The sequence below is a fragment of the Callospermophilus lateralis genome, chromosome 2 (genome assembly GCF_048772815.1).
Source record: "Callospermophilus lateralis isolate mCalLat2 chromosome 2, mCalLat2.hap1, whole genome shotgun sequence".
Classification (NCBI taxonomy): Eukaryota; Metazoa; Chordata; class Mammalia; order Rodentia; family Sciuridae; genus Callospermophilus; species Callospermophilus lateralis.
Window position 1 is genome coordinate 35,639,003 of NC_135306.1, and position 17,247 is coordinate 35,656,249.

At 33.9% G+C, this 17,247-nt stretch overlaps 1 protein-coding gene across 2 annotated transcripts in view; it reads left to right on the forward strand.

Moving 5' to 3' along the window:
* Positions 1–17,247, forward strand: part of Rnf38 (ring finger protein 38) — a 127,550-nt gene that overhangs the window by 92,867 nt on the left and 17,436 nt on the right. For both annotated transcript variants that reach the window (XM_076845803.2, XM_076845804.2), the window contains 4 exons: positions 1,791–1,984; positions 8,850–9,063; positions 14,528–14,695; positions 16,316–16,486. In XM_076845803.2, the coding sequence (XP_076701918.1) occupies positions 1,791–1,984; positions 8,850–9,063; positions 14,528–14,695; positions 16,316–16,486 (747 nt within the window). The remainder of the gene's footprint in view (positions 1–1,790; positions 1,985–8,849; positions 9,064–14,527; positions 14,696–16,315; positions 16,487–17,247) is intronic.

The window sequence follows — 17,247 nt, forward strand, 5'->3', positions numbered from 1 at the left end:
ACGTGAAATCACCATAGCACAAAGAGAAGGAGAGGAACTTTTCTCAGCCATCTTTCCTTACCTCTTATTAAATCATTGCATTTTCTGTAAAATATGAACTTGTTAATCCATATTTTGAACATTGTGAAATGTGAAACTTCACAGCCAGCCAAAGTTTTTTCTCATTTCATTTGATCTTTATCGTGCTCATCTGTAGCATTAACCTCCATCTTGAATGAAGTTGAATGCATAAATTTTTAGAATTCAGAGTTCCATGTCAGGCTTTGCAGAAGTATGTGCAGGGTAGGAGATATATATGAAAGGTGGTAATCAACCTTTTTTACTTTAAAAAATCACTGTTGGGATGGGGATGTGGCTCAGTGGTTAGATACCTCTAGATTTAATCTCTAATAATTTTTTTTTTAACCAGCTATGGAGATAGCTTATTTCTGGTGCTCATGATTGGTTATTTTATTAGTTTCTCAGGTCTTAATTGCTCTGTTCTTTTATTAAAAAATCAAAATATCTCAAGTTTGAATGGGTATTTTTCATTTTTAAAATTTTGAGATTATTAGAACATAGGAACTTAAAATCAATTAAAAACAGGCATATTTTTAATAGTATCATTAAGATAAATTAATGTCATAGTAAGAACTATAAAGCATACTTTCATAAATGGTTCTGAACTATTTTCTATTTTTATTGTGACAATTGAAGTGTAATATTAAATATAGAAGGAAAATGGCATGACTTTTGGAACATCTCTGCTGAATAATTTGGAATGATCAAATGTAATCATTTGGCAATTTGCTTCATTCCTCCCAATTTAAAGAAAGCAATCAGTTGTTTTATGTTTATCTTTAAAAAAAATCCTACATTGTAATATGTAGATATGTGGACTCTTTTGGGTAATGTTTTAATATGACATTTGTGCATGTAATAGGAATATCTCTCTCTCTGTCTCTCTCTTTTTTTTTTTGCAACCTAAATTTGTACCCTAATATCTAAGTAGTTAGAACTTATAGGAGTAGATTGGAAAATAGGTCTGTTAGAAAACATGTAGCCCTCTCAGATTTTCAGCTAGTTTGTACTTTTGTAAGACTCAATTGAGAAATCAAATTGGATGGGGAGAATCCTAGAAAGTCAATAATGCAATTAAGTGATCATATCAGTTTTATAGCTAGTAAGCCCATTTTGTGACCCTTGAAAATAACAAATCCCAAAGTGCTATGACATTTTAATTAGGAAATGATAATCTATATCATAGTTGACTATTTCTGTTTGATATAAATCTTACTTTATCCATGTAATCATCATTAAAAATATATGTGTAATAGCCCAAACAGAGAGAGAATAGTAGCGGTAATAGTAGTAGAATTTAGAAGCAAGTTGAGGGCCTGTGAGATGGAGGGGTATCCTAAACCAAACTTTGAACTTGTCAATTGATGGTTATATGATTAACTGGTAATTGGCAAAGAGCATGGTAGAATTTCTCAAGTTGATTAGGATTTTAAAGATAAGGTCAAGTACTATATTAAAGCTCATTGCACTATCATATGCCTTATATATTGTTACCTGACATTTTATCATTAATTTTTTAAAAAGTTAATTTTTCATTTGATAATGTTTGTTGTGCATTTCACTTTCTACCTTTAATAGCATTTTCTTTAGGGCTTTACATTTAGATTTATAGTGCATGTGTATTCTCATTTACATTTTGGGGGTAAATATATTTAAATAATTATGCATATGCAGTATTATGAAATCCTTAAAAGGCCTTATTCAGTTGATTTATTTTGTTGCATTGACAGAGTGAAGATAGTCCGAGTCCTAAGAGACAGCGCCTCTCTCATTCAGTCTTTGATTATACATCAGCATCACCAGCTCCCTCACCACCAATGCGACCATGGGAGATGACATCAAATAGGCAGCCCCCTTCAGTTCGACCAAGCCAACATCACTTCTCAGGGGAACGATGCAACACACCTGCACGCAACAGAAGAAGGTTGGTTGGTTATAATTTATTTCTTAAAACTTTCTTTTATTAGTAGATTTGTAATTTTAACATCAGAAGACATATTTGTATAGGGATTTCATTAAACATCAGTGGATGTACATGTGCACATGAACATGTACTAGATATTAAGAGCTCATTTATCTTGTAATTGATGTGAAGAAATTGAGAGGGATAAAGTGATTTACCTAAAGTCCTTCTATGACATTATATATTTTTTGTTGTGGTGTTTCAGTGCTGAGGAACCAATCCAGGTCCTTGTGGGTGCTAGTCAAGAAAGTGTTTTACCACTGAGCCACATCCCCCACCATGTATGAATTCAGTTTTACCTTATGGTTTAAGACTTTGTGTGGGCTAGTCTATAATCCTGATTACTGAAAAATGCATTCTATAGTTCACAACTGTAAGGAAATTGAACATTTAGGAATAAACTGTCTCTTTGCCACTCCATTCCTATTTCTTCTGTATCCCCTAAAGCAATTAGGAACTTAAGTATGTTTCTTATTTAAAAAAATAAATAAATAAAAATTAAAAAACAAAAAAACTCTGAAGCCTGAGTTGTGGAAAAATAACTGAAGTTCACTTTTAGTCCTCCTTTTCACCTGACTTGGCTCTTGCCTTTTCTTCCTGAGTGCATTTCTTCCTGAGCTTCCTCTTTTGTTGTTGCTTGAGGTCATAAAATTTGTATTCCAGGTAATTGTCTAATTGGGGTGACATACCTGTTTGCATATCCAGGATGTTGATAATCAAAAGAAAGTAATAATCTTGAATTAGGAAAGTATTATTGACTAAATGTTTTGTGTACCTCCAAAATTCATATGTTGAAATCATAACCCTTTACTGTAGGTGGTATTTGAAGATGTGACCTCTAAGGGAAGTACCTAAGATTAAATGTGGGTATAAGGGATGAAACCTTTGTCTAATAGGATTAGTGTTCTTTTAAGGGAGAGGCATCAAAAAATTCATTCTCTGCCATATATAAACACAGTGAGAAGTGGTTGTTGCAAGTCAGGAGGAGACCTCTCTCCAGAAATCAGTCATGGTGGCATCTTGATCTTAGACTTCAAGCCCCAGAACTTTGAGAGAATAAGATCCTATTTAAGCTACCCAGTTTGTGGTATTTTTATGGCATCCTGAGCAGATTAATACAGAAGAAATACCACAATCACCGTTCTGTTTTCCAAATGAACACAGATTCCAAACATGGTAACTGAGCTATATTCTATTGTGACACTAAGACTTACTCTCAGTACATTATTAGTCAATTATATGGAACAATTTTAGTAAAAATAATATATGGCTACTAGGACAATTGTTTTATAGCTGTTAAATAAGCACGAGAAAATAGTTTTTGTTTTATTTGGGGTTTTAGAGTTTTTGTTTGTTTTGCTTTTATTTTAATATGGCAAATTGTCATATACTGAAAACATGTAAAACAAATTATAATCAAAAAAATAGCAAACACATATACCCAAAACCTAGGTTAAAATAGAACTTTATTGATTCCACAAAACAAAATTGAGTGGGTTGCCACCACTGCCTGCCTCCACCTCCTTCACCTGCCATTTTCCTTCCTTCTTCCTAGAGGGTGAACTCATCTAAGAATTTGTCATTGTTTTCTATATTCCCCGCCTCCCCTTTAGTGGGGGGGTGGTACTTGGGATTGAACTCCAAAGCACTCAACCACTGAGCCACATCCCCAGCCCTATTTTGTATTTTAGAGACAGGGCCTCACTGAGTTGCTTAGCACCTCACTGTTGCTGAGGCTGGCTTTGAATCCACGATCCTCCTGTCTCAGTCTCCCAAGTCGCTGGAGTTAACAGGCATGCGCCACCCTGCCCAATTGTTCATTATAGTTTTTAATACCTGTTGGTGTTTTTTCTTTTTTTAAGCTATTAATATGAGGATTAAACCCAAGGGCATTGGTGGCAGAAGTTTATTTTTACTATGACATAAGCTTTCATTTTATTAAGGTACCACACTATGTATCTACCTACTGATGGTAATAACTGGGTCGAGTCTTCTACTGTTACAAAGAACTATTAGGAAATTTCATATACGCATTTCCTCATGTACATGTGTAAAAGCTACTAGGCTATAGAAAAATGCTCTGGATCAAGAAGAAAGTGTCAGATTATAATAGTAACTAGGTATAGACTCTTGAATTAATAAGAAGTATCATGCTCTTCATTCATGGCAATACAAAGTGGTGTAGGGAGAACTTAACTGTCTAGAAAACAAGCTACTTGTATATTCTGTGTAGACCAACTTTAAGCTTGACTGCCCGATTTTCTCCTAGAGGCCAGCTGTGCAAGAAGATGTGATTTTGAAAGTAATGTAACAAGATTTTAGATGCAAAGATGCATAAAATCAGGAAATAACCAAACCAAAAATAACCAACAAAGTGAAAGACACTAAGTGTAATAAAACAACTTGAATAAATAGAGGCATTATACTCAGTAATTAACAGAATAACTTGAATAGTTAAAAGAAATTAGAATTGTAGATTAAGTATGAGAGATGCGAGAGGATATCATATCCATAAAAATCAACTTGGAGAGGCTAGTTTTATGTAGCTCAGCGGTAGAGCACTTGCCTCATACATGTGAGGTGGTGGGTTCCATCCTCAGCACCACATAAAAATAAATACAGTAAATACATTTTAAAAAATCAACTTTCCAAGTTGGTGAGAAAAAGTGGAGTTTCCCAAAATGTCTTATAAAAAGGACAAAATAGAAAGTATGGGGAAATAAATTTAAATAATGATATCAAACTCTCAGTTTTATATATATGTCTAGTAATATTTTCAGTTATATATGTCTAATAATATTTATATTTTGCAACAAATAAATAATACAAAATCACTTTTCAGAATTGGAGAAAAACTGAGTTTTAAGCAGGATCTTGGTGAAATTTCAGAACATACACCAAGGAACAAACACTAGACTCAGCAAAAGCAAAGCTCTAAGAAACTCAGTGACTCTCTTTCTAAATAAAATACACTGAACCACATCCCCAGGGCTGGGGATGTAGTTCAGTGTTCCAGTATCCCAAAGTTATTCCCGATACTACTACTACTACTACTACTACTACTACTACTACCAATAATAATAATAATTATTATTCACAGATAACTTGAGGTGGAAAATAAACCATACACAAAGAAATGAGAACCAAATTGACCATAAGCTTTTCTAACATTAACAGCATTAGATATAAGGCGGCAGTGGAGTACATCTTCAGAGTTATGTGAGAATTTACATTTTGCTTTGAATTGTACCTGCTGATTTATCATTTTAATGTCAGAATATAAAAGCATTTTCAGATGTATAGATACATATTCAGAAAATTAACCAGCAAGAGATCCTTTCTGCTTGTATTATTAAATATTATGCTCTATCCAGGAAGCAGAAGCAGAATAATAAATACAAGAAATAGGGTTCAAGACCATTGGTTAGCAATGAAAACAAAAACATGCTAATTCTGAATAAGGGTCTGTTGTTTACGAACAAAATTCTGAAAAGGTCAGAACATGAAAAGGAGATAGAACAGAGAACAGAGATGATTTTAGAAAAATGAATGTATGTGTTTGAAAGCTTCCAGTGACTGATCACTGGAAGATTAGCATGTATAATTTCCACACATTTAAATAGATAACATATATATAAAAAATCAGTACAACAAGGCAAAAAAGTGAGGTTAAGAAGAACAGCATTGTGCTGTTTTACAAGTGTTAGACCTGAAGCAAATGTCAAAGTACATATCCGTCACTGGTAGAAATATTGCAGCTGAAAGAAATATTTGTCTCTCTTCCTTGTTTTCAGGTTTCAGTAATTCTGAATAGATGTTCTAGTGCAAAGGTGTGCAACAGAGGCAATGAGATGCAGTCAATATAGGAATGATAGGGATCAAAATCATGAAGGGACTTTCCTGTTAGCACAACAGGATCTTGTTTTGTGATTACTTCAAGAGCTTCATAGGAATTTTGAATAGGGAATGAGTAACAAGTGACAGTAATTGTGAGGGGAAAAATATAGTGTAGGGTAAAGGTTTGTGGACAGATGGGATTTTTGGGGGGGAGAGGGAAATGTTGACATACACCATATAACATGGGTTAGCATAAATATGTGTATATACAAATATTTCTTTCTGCTTTATTTATTTGTTTTATTTTTATTGTGAATTCAACCCAGGGTATCATGTATGCTAGGCAAGTGCTCAGCAGTGAGCCACATCCCCAGCCCTTGTTCTGCATTCTTAGCCTGGAAACAGTGAATGCTACTAGTATCTGGTCTTGGCTTCCAGATACCATTCTGCAGTAAAGGAACCAGGCTTTTTGTAGAACTGTTTAAATCCAGGGCTGGAGTAATGAAACTACAAAGATGACCCTGGAGTAAATTGTGGTTCCAGATATTAAAAACATGGGAGTATATTGAACGAGAGCACAGGAGCCAAGCTGAAAGTGTTCCCAATGGAACAATTTGAATAACAAAGTAAAACAGTAGTATAGATCATAGCCCAGTGAGCGGAGTAAATATTCATGAATTCATATTGATCATAAGCAACTGAATAAACAAATGAGAGATGAGTGACAACTCTTCCTTATAGAATTCCTGTTAATAAATATACAGTGGGGCATGGTGGTGCCCACCTGTAATCCTAGCAGCTCAGGAGGATGGCAAGTTCGAAGCCAGCCTCAGCAATTAGAGGCACTAAGCAATTCGGTGAGACCCTGCCTTTAAATAAAATAAAAATAGGGCTGGGAATTATGGCTCAGTGGTTTAGTGCCCCTAAGTTCAATCCCCAGTAACTCCCTCCCATCCCCGCTCCAGTACACACACACACACACACACACACACACACACACAAGCTATCAGGAGAATAGAAAATCACCATTGGAATGGTATAGTGATTGCAAATCTATGTATTCTGAAAGTTATTGATGAAACCTACTTAAATTTATAACTTTTTAGAGCCAATGAAGAGCTAAAGCAATTATTTAATAGTTAAGTTTACCTTAGAATACACTGTCAATGGGTATCTGAGAGTGAATACAGAATCCTGATGGATCATAATAGTAGCATGTCAGTTTATTCCACTTTGTTCAATAAAACATACATGAAGCATCAAATTTATAAAATAAAGTGAAGTATAGAAGTATCCATTTTATTATTTTTTGACTTTCTGGATTATTTACATCAGTACTAAAAATGAAGATAAACCACTCATTTTCCTTTACTGTTTTTGCTTTAAGTCAAAGAGAATGTATCTAGTATACTAGAAAAAATCTAGTATTTTTTTCAATGTAATTCTTTTTTATGCTAATTTGTTATATATGACAGCAGAATGCATTATAATTCATATTACACATATAGAGCACAATTTTTCATATCTCTGGTTTATAGAAAGTATATTCACAGGCTGGGGTTGTGGCTCAGCTCTACCGCTGTGCCACAACCCCAGCCTGTGAATATACTTTCTTGATCAAACCCAAATCACCCTGGGTTTGATCCTCAACACCACATAAAAATAAGTAAGTAAAATAAAGATATTGTGTCCAACTACAACTAAAAAATAAATATTTAAAAAATAAAGAAAGTATATTCACAACATACATGTACTTAGTTAGGGTAATGATATCTATCTCATTCTGCCATCTTTTTTACCCCCATGCCCTAATCCTTGCCCGCTCACTCTTTTCCCCTATCTAGAGTTCATCCAGTCTTCCCATGCTCCCCCTCCCAACCCCACTACGAATCAGCCTAGTTAAATCAGAGAAAACATTTGGCATTTGGTTTGGGGGCATTGGCTAACTTCACTTAGCATTATCTTCTGCAATGCCATCCATTTACCTGCAGATGCCATGATTTTATTCTCTTTTATTGCTGAGTAATATTCCATTGTGTTTATATATACACCACATTTTCTTTATCCATTCATCTATTGAAGGGCATCTAGGTTGGTTCCACAGTTTAGCTATTTGTGAATTGTGCTGCTATAAACATTGATGTGGCTGTATCCCTGTAGTATGCTGTTAAGTCCTTTGGGTATAGACCAAGGAGTGGGATAGCTGGTTCAAATGGTGGTTCTGTTCCCAGTTTTCCAAGGAATCTCCATACTGCTTTCCAGATTGGCTACACCAGATTGCAGTCCCACCAGCAGTGTATGAGTGTCCCTTTTTCCCCACATCCTCGCCAACACTTATTGTTGTTTGTGTTCTTAATAGCTGCCATTCTGACTGGAGTGAGATGAAATCTTAGAGTAGTATTGATTTGCATTTCTTTAATTGCTAGAGATGCTGAACATTTTTTCATATATTTGCTGTTTGATTGTATATCATCTTCTGAAAGGTGTCTGTTCAGTTCCGTGGCTCATTTATTGATTGGACTATTTGTTTTTTTGGTGTTTAGCTTTTAGTTCTTTATATACCCTAGAGATTAAGTGCTTTATCTGATGCACGAGAGGTAAAATTTGCTTCCAAGATGGAGGCTCTCTATTCACCTCACTGATTGTTTCTTTTGCTGAGAAGAACCTTTTTAATTTGAATCCATCCCATTTCTTGATTCTTGATTTTAATTCTTGTGCTGTAGGAGTCTCATTAAGGAAGTTGGGGCCTAATCTGACATGATGGAGATTTGGGCCTACTCTTTCTTCTATTAGGTGCAGGGTCTCTGGTTTAATTCCAAGGTCCTTAATCCACTTTGAGTTGAGATTTGTGCATGGTGAGAGAGAGATTTTTAATTTCATTTTGTTGCGTATGGATTTCAATTTTTCCCAGCACCATTTGCTATCTTTTCTCCAGTGTATATTTTTAGCGCCTTTGAATGACCCTCTTTTTTGACATTTACTGTTTCAGTCCTCCTGTCAGGCGCCAGAGAGGAAGAAGGGATCGTCTGTCTCGACATAATTCCATTAGTCAGGATGAGAATTATCACCATCTCCCTTATGCACAGCAGCAAGCAATAGAGGAACCTCGAGCCTTCCACCCTCCGAATGTATCTCCCCGTCTGTTACATCCTGCTGCTCATCCGCCCCAGCAGAATGCAGTAATGGTTGACATACATGATCAGGTATAATAACGGAATGTTCCAGAAATACAAATGATAAAAGTTGGTTGCTTTTTTGATTGTTTGATTCTGTGTTGCAGATTTCTTTGTAATTTTACCCGAAATTAGCTATTTTATTTAATTTTAACTCTTAAAATGAAGAACTTTAAAATTCTACACAAAATAAAAGTTCAAAGAAAAATAACAGTGAAAAAATCAAAGTATTTAATGAGGGAAATTAAGAATCAATCCTAACAAGTTGTGCAAGACCTCTGTGTAAAATATTATAACACACTTGAGGAAGTTTAAATAAGATTTCCAGTTGTCAGTTTTCAAAATTGATATATATAGAACTAATGTGATCCCATATAAATCTCTAAGAAGATTATTGATGTAACTTGTAAAGTTGATCATATAATTTCTGTGGCGGTTTAAAGGACCTTATGTAGTCTGTAGCAGGAGAAAACAAACGTAGCTTATTGTGGTGAAATAAGCAACATGAGCATGTGCGTATTTGTTTATCTGTTGTCTATGGTTTCTTAGTGCAGAAATCAGGATGGCCAGCAAACCTAAAATACTTAAAAATAAGTAATGGAGATTGAACCCAGGGACGTCTACAACTGAGCTACATCCCCAGCCATTTTTCTTTTTGAGATAGGGTCTCATTAAGTTGCTCAGGGCTGGCCTCAAACTTATGATCCTCCTGCATAAGCCTCTCAAACAGTTGGAATTAATTATAGGCATGTGTCACTGTATCCCTCTCAGAATTTTTATGATGCTGGGACAATTGGGTATTCAAAAGAAAATGTGATACTAGAGCTTTTACCTCACACTATTCACAGTGGTAAAGTTCAGGTAGATTAAAGAGTTAAATATTAAAGGCAAAATAATAACCTTTCAAGAAAATAACAAAGAAATGGCTTTATAGCCTTCAGTAGGGAAAGGCTTTCTTAAAAGGAAAAGCACTGATTGAATAGAGAACTAGTGATAAATTATACTTAATTAAAATAAAGAAATCGTGTTCATTGTAAAAAGTAAATATATATTGGCCACTTAATTTTTTTTAATAAAGATTCCAAAGGGATTCAAGAAGGGGGAGGAAGACCTTTTTTTTTTTTTTTTTTTAAACAAAAAGAATGATGCAGAAGCAACCAGATATCCATTTACATGGATTTACTGGATTCTTGACTCCATGTCACATACAAAAATTAAAATTGGATTCTAGATTTAAATGTGAAAGGTAAAATTATTATTTTTTAAAAATATTTATTTTTTTAGTTGTAGTTGGACACAATACCTTTATTTATTTATTTATTGTTACACGATGCTGAGGATCGAACCCAGGGCCTCTAACGTGCTAGGTGAGTGCTGTACCGCTGAGCCACAACCCCAGCCCAGTAAAATTATTAATGAAAAAGATTATTACTTTATGAGGTACCAGAGATTTCTTAATCAGGATATATGAAGCTCCAGACACTTCATGAAATACTAATTAAAATTAAAAATAAAACTTCCTGCTTATCCAAAAACAGTATTCAAAAAGTAACAAGTCACTACTTGGAAGAAAATATTTACAGTACTATATTTGAGAGAGGACTAGGATCTAGAACATAAAAATAACTTTACAAAATTTATTACTAAAATTGCAGTAAGATACCCTACAAATCACTATAGGAAAATGAAAAAGATTTGCAGTTCCATTGCTGGTGGAGTAAAACGTGATATAATTACTTTGGGAAATAGTGGGAGAATTTCTAATGTCAAACATATCTGTTGTATGATCCATCATTTCTACTCTGATATACACAAGAAATGAGTATACGTATCCACAGTTGTCATTTGTTGTTGTTTTTTAAATGTGGTGCTGAGGATTGAAACCAGTGTGCCTAACATGTGCCAGGCAAGTACTCTACCACTAAGCTACAACACCAGCCCCACAGTTGTCTTTTTTTTCCCACATTTTTTATTGGTGTATTATAGTTGTACATAATGATGAGATTTGTTTTTACACATTTGTACTTGCATACAATGTAAAAACTTAGTCAATATCACTTCCCAACACTTTGTGTCTTTTGTTTTAGAAAAAATAGGCACCATGAAGGCAGTTAAAATACATTTAATCAACACAAAACTATATGGGAGGTTATATCTAGGTGGTACAGACATTAAAAGAAACAGATTACCACAAAAGTCAGGATGGTTGCTTTGACAAAGGGATTTGGGAGTGGCTGTGAAGTCACTTTGGGAAGGATCTCTTATGGAACTCCATGGGGATCTTGGTGTGTGTTATATTTTATTGATTCCAAAATATACTGTTTCATTTTTTAACATTCTGAAGTTTGGATGTGTCTCACAATTAATAGCATTTTAATTTGGTGTCAGCCAGGCAGCAATTTATAACATAGTTGTCATTGCTTTTTGCTTGTTCCAACATCATATCTGTGTTTTAGGGAGAGGTGAGTTAATTCATTCTCCAAGCACAAGTTAAAAGTAGACAAGTCGGGGCTGGGGATGTGGCTCAAGCAGTAGCGCGCTCGCCTGGCATGCGTGTGGCCCGGGTTCGATCCTCAGCACCACATACAAACAAAGATGTTGTGTCCACCGAAAACTAAGAAATAAATATTGGAAATTCTCTCTCTCTCTCTCTCTCTCTCTCTCTCTCTCTCTCTCTCAAATAAATAAATAAATAAATAAATAAATAAATAAAAGTAGACAAGTCTACATAATTACAAACCTGACTAAAGAATCTGGCACCAAATAGCCTTTATTTCTTTTATTGATCATTTTAAGAAATGATGCATTACCAACCTCCTTGATGGCACTAACCTTCTTCTGGAAAAAAACATATATACATTGAGAGGAAAAGTGACTCAAACCTATGGCAAAGTATCAGAAATCAGTCAATTTTTATTAGTAAAATTTATAATTTCCATTAAAGTCAAATATAGGATAGGTATATATAAGTTTTCTATATTTATGTATTTATCTCTGTAGTAAGGTATAACTTTTTTTTTTGGAGAGAGAATTTTTTTTAATATTTATTTTTTAGTTTTTCGGTGGACACAACATCTTTATTTTATTTTTATGTGGTGCTGAGGATCGAACCCAGCGCCCCGCGCATGCCAGGTGAGCGCGCTACTGCTTGAGCCACATCCCCAGCCCCAAGATAGAACTTTCAAAATATATTTAAGGGCTGGGGTCATAGTTTGGTGGTAAAGCAATTGCCTAGCACATGTGAGACCCTGGGTTCGATCCTCAGCACCACATAAAAGTAAATAAGTTAAAGATTGTGTTCATCTACAACTAAAAAAATATTTTTAAAAAAGGATTTTAAAAAATATATGTATATATTTAAAAAGGACAAGAAAATTAAATAATTGAGTTAACTCTTAGCAGATATAAGAAAGGAAAAATATCTAATTGGGGGGAGTTAGTTGTTTGATTGTTGCACTCAAGGCCTCATGCATGCTAGGCAAGATCTCTACTATTGAGCTCCATCCTTAGCCCTCTAGTTTTTAAAAATAGTAGCTAAGATTTGCTAGATTTCAGATACATAAATGCAAATCAGTATCTTAGTACAAAAACTAAATGGATTTGACATGCAAATAGAGAAAAATACAATATAACAAAACTTTGAACTTAAAAAGAACTTTGAATGGCAAATTTAATAAAGAATAATACATCTAGCTAGGGGTTTTAGTTCAGTGGTAAAATGCTTACCTAGCATGCATGAGATCCTGGATTTAATCCCCAATACCACCCCAAATAAATAAATAAATTGTATAAATAAATAATAATATATCTATTTTCCAAAGAATACTAATTTCTGAAGGACAAGACTATAGTTGTGTAATTTTCCTAGATAAAAAGGTTAATATAAAATTGAATACTTTGTAAAATAATATATAAATTTTAATTCAGTTAAGTTTTAGGAGCAAAGGTAAAATAGACTGGAAATATATTTTAGCTATAAATGACAATAAAACAAGACTAAAAATAGACTGGGAATATATTTTGGCTACAAACAATAAAACAAAACTAAAAATGGTTATGACAAACTAGAAAATGGGCAGTGAGCAAAGGATATAGATTATTATTACATGGTAATAAAGTGTGTTGAAAGAAGTTCGTCCTCTCTAATGAGAGAAGTGCCAATTTGAGGCAAGCATACAAATAGCTTGTTTCCACCTTGGATATGTAAACATGTTTCTAATACAAATAAGTTATCTTTGAATAGAGATGCTGGGAATTGGGTCCTCATATGCTACTACTGAGAGAATGACTTCCTCAAATCTCTGTGTTTTTGTTTTTGTTTTTCCGCATACTGGAGACTGAACTCGGGTAGTCTACCACTGAGCTAAATCCCCTGCCTATTTATTTATTTATTTATTTATTTAGGCAGAGTCATATCAGCTTGCCAAGGCTGATCTTAATTTTGTAATCCTCCTACCTTGGCCTCCCAAGTAACTGGGATTACAGATGTGTACCACCGTGCCTGGCTGCTTTGACAGTATCTTTAAAAGCATCACTCCTTACCCAGTAGTGCCTCTGAAATAAATAAAACTACCAGTACTATAAAGTCATTTTTTTTAATAGTCATTTGTATTGTCAAAAGTGTGAAAGCAACTCAAATATCTATTATCATCATATGATAGGACTTTGTTAAGCAGGTGTGCTAGGGGCTAGGGATATAGCTCGGTGCTAGAGCCCATTCCTAGCATGCTCAAGGACCTGGGTTCAAATGCCAGAATTAAAAAAAAAATAAGAACAAATAAACAAAGGCTAGTCTCAAGAGAAACAAGTTGAATACATATCTCCGGTACAAAATTAAGTGAAAAGGGAAAATATTACTTATTTTCTATTAAAACAATATGCATGACTGTAGATGTTTATATGCTCACGGAGAAAGAGGATATGTTATTAACATTGTTTGCCCTCAGGGTGGGGAAGATGGGACTAAAGTTGGCTACAAGGGAAGGAGATAATTTTATGTGTATATTGGGGGTCATTGCTGGGGATTGGTCCCAGAGCCTTGCACGTGCTAGGCAAATCCTGTATGGCTGAACTATATCCCCATCCCAAATAATTTTTTAATAGTATTTTCTTTTGTTTCACTAGTTGGAATTAAATATCTTTTTCCATCAACTATAACCAGGTATACAAACTTTCATTTTTACAAGTTTACCCTTTTAGAAGTTTTCTGCTCTACATGGCATGCTAGAAGATTTATTATAACATTAGATTACTCTGAGCTTTTCAAGTCTCTGAGGGAAAAGTTTAACCCTAGTTCTTCCAGGGTCATATATATTCTTAGAATAGTCGGTTTTCCTGTACAAAGACCATGAATATCCTGGTTGAAACTGCTGGAGGAAGTACATTATGAAAACCTGTGCGTCTGAGAAGGGGAATTAATAAATGTCCAAATATTAATTTCTAATAATTGACATTATAGCCAAGTAGCTGAAGTTTTATTTTTCTTCTCTAATAGCTCCATCAAGGAACAGTCCCTGTTTCCTATACAGTAACAACAGTGGCACCTCATGGGATTCCACTCTGCACAGGTCAGCACATTCCTGCTTGCAATACACAACAGGTCCCAGGATGCTCTGTGGTTTTCAGTGGACAACACCTCCCTGTCTGTAGTGTGCCTCCTCCAGTAAGTCTGTGCCTTTCTTTTCATTAGATCTTAATTGTTAAACACCAACCTGTGTTTGGTTTTGTCATTTACTACTCAAATCCCTTTTTAAAATGGCTATGTGTGTATTACGTAAGCAAACAAAATTTGAGAGTATCTTTGTAGCTTCTCTTACAAGTAAAAAAATCTCAAAAACATGGTTTTAGTAACCATTTAATAAAAGTAGCTTTAAAATATCGTGTTTTTAAAATCAGAATTTTAAATTTTACATTTAATTGAATATCTTGTCAAACCATATTTCTTCCTATGTAAACACTGTTTATAATTAAAGCTAGATAAAGCCAGGTTCATGATGCCTGCCTGTAATCCCAGTGACTTGAGAGGCTGAGGCAAGAGGATTGCAAGTTTTGGGCCTTGGCAACTTAATGAGTCTTAAACAAAAGAAAAAGAAAGAAAAGGTTTGAGAATGTAGCTCAGTGATAAAGCACCCAAATTCAATCTTCAGTTCCCCCTTCTCCAAAAAAAAAAAAAAACTAGATAAAGGTTGGCTTAAGTCTCAGACACTGTAATGTTCAACAGTTAATAGTGTCAACACCTATGGGCAGTGATTTTAATGGGTACTTTGAGTGCCTGGTCCCTGTGATAGAAATAGTTATCATCTCTGTTTTCTAGATGTTGAATCTAAAAAGTGATTGACACCCACTACTTTTTGCCTCTGAAGTTTATGTGACCAAGTACAGTCCAACCTATTTCACAAATGAAGGTGCTGAAATTCAGAGGCTCTAAATAATTTAACTAACATCAATAATGTTTTCAAAGGAAAGCACTTGGCAAAAAAAAAAAAAAAAAAAATTTAACTATAATACCTGGTCTGAATATGAGATTAAAGCAAATATATATATCCCAGTACCAGTTTAACAGATTAATTTACACAAACTTGGTTTCTTAGTAAGAACCATTGTCAGCTAACATTCAAACCATAAAGCAGTTGTAAGTTGTGCTCTTATAAAACAAGCTTGGATATAGCTTAGAGGTAGAGCCTAACACACAATGAACCACTGAGTTCAATCTCCAGTACTGCCCAAACAAAAAAATTTTTTAATAAGAAAAGGCCCTAGAAAGAAAAAATTTCTACAAGATTGAAAAAACAGAACTTCTTAGAATACAGTAATGTCTTCTACATATTAAAAGAACTAGAATGAGGTTTCTTTTCTGTATATCATCTACCCTTCTATTTCATGAGTATTTAAAAAAAAAACCCAAGAGGCATTTTTGATTTGGAAGAACTATGTAAAATAGATTATTTAAAATGAGTTTATCAGGATAGTAACTTACTAGTAGATACTAGTAGGATTTTTAATAGAAGTTATTAAAAATATTTTGTATGATTTTTGGGGAGGTATGGCAATAATTTGAATGCTGTTGTATCTTTTTAAAAAACTAATATATTCTGACCAATACTTACTAATAGATGCAAAAATACAGAAGTATTTTATTTTTAATGTTATTTAAAATGTTTTGTATGATTTTGGGGGAAATATGGCAATGATTTTAATCACATTGTATCTTTTTAAAAAATTAATTATATATTTTGATATATTTAACCATATATTTATTTATATATTTTGATATATTTTACAGATGCTTCAGGCATGTTCAGTTCAGCACTTACCAGTACCATATGCTGCATTCCCACCTCTCATTTCTAGTGATCCATTTCTTATACATCCTCCTCACCTTTCTCCCCATCATCCTCCTCATTTGCCACCACCAGGCCAGTTTGTCCCTTTCCAAACACAGCAATCACGATCGGTAGGTATCTTGTGTTTTTAATTTTCCCAGAATATCTAGACCTGGCAGAAAAATTTAGTGGGTTATTGCCACTTAAACACTGTAACTTAGCTATTTTTATGGTTCTTAAAAGAATTAAAGGAATCTACAAACAAAAAATAGTATAATCCTTGAATTAACCTGATTTCTTATTTTTTTTCTAGTTATTTTACTGTCCTTTGTCAAATTTCATTCCTTTAGAACATAAATCTGAAGAAAAATTTAGTTGCACTGTTTTTTTACCTTTAAATCTCTAAATTGAAATATTGTGAAATTAATACTTGTTAGAATATTTGTATTCATTTAGGCATGTAAATTAACTTCTAAGTCTAAATTGAAAAAATATATATACCTAAATTGAAAATATTGTGAAATTATTGCTTGTTTAGAATATTTATATTTATTTAGACATGTAAATTAAATTCTAAGTCTCAGTTATTTTTTTTCTGAGGGTCTGCTTTTCTATGTTCTGATGAAATAGTTAATTCTGTCCTGGGATTAGAATATAGCTGAGAGGCACATTATTTGCGGGTGTGGGGTCTAGCAGGGGAAAACATTTTATAAATAAAAAGAAGGACACAGGAAAAAATTCCATTTGTGCCAGGTGTGGTGACACATGCCTATATTCCTGCAATTTTAGGAGATTGAGGCAGGTGGATCACAGTTTCAAGGCCAGTATCAGCAACTTAGCAAGACCCTGTCTGAAAAATAAGTTTTAAATTTATTTTTAAAATTTTAAATTT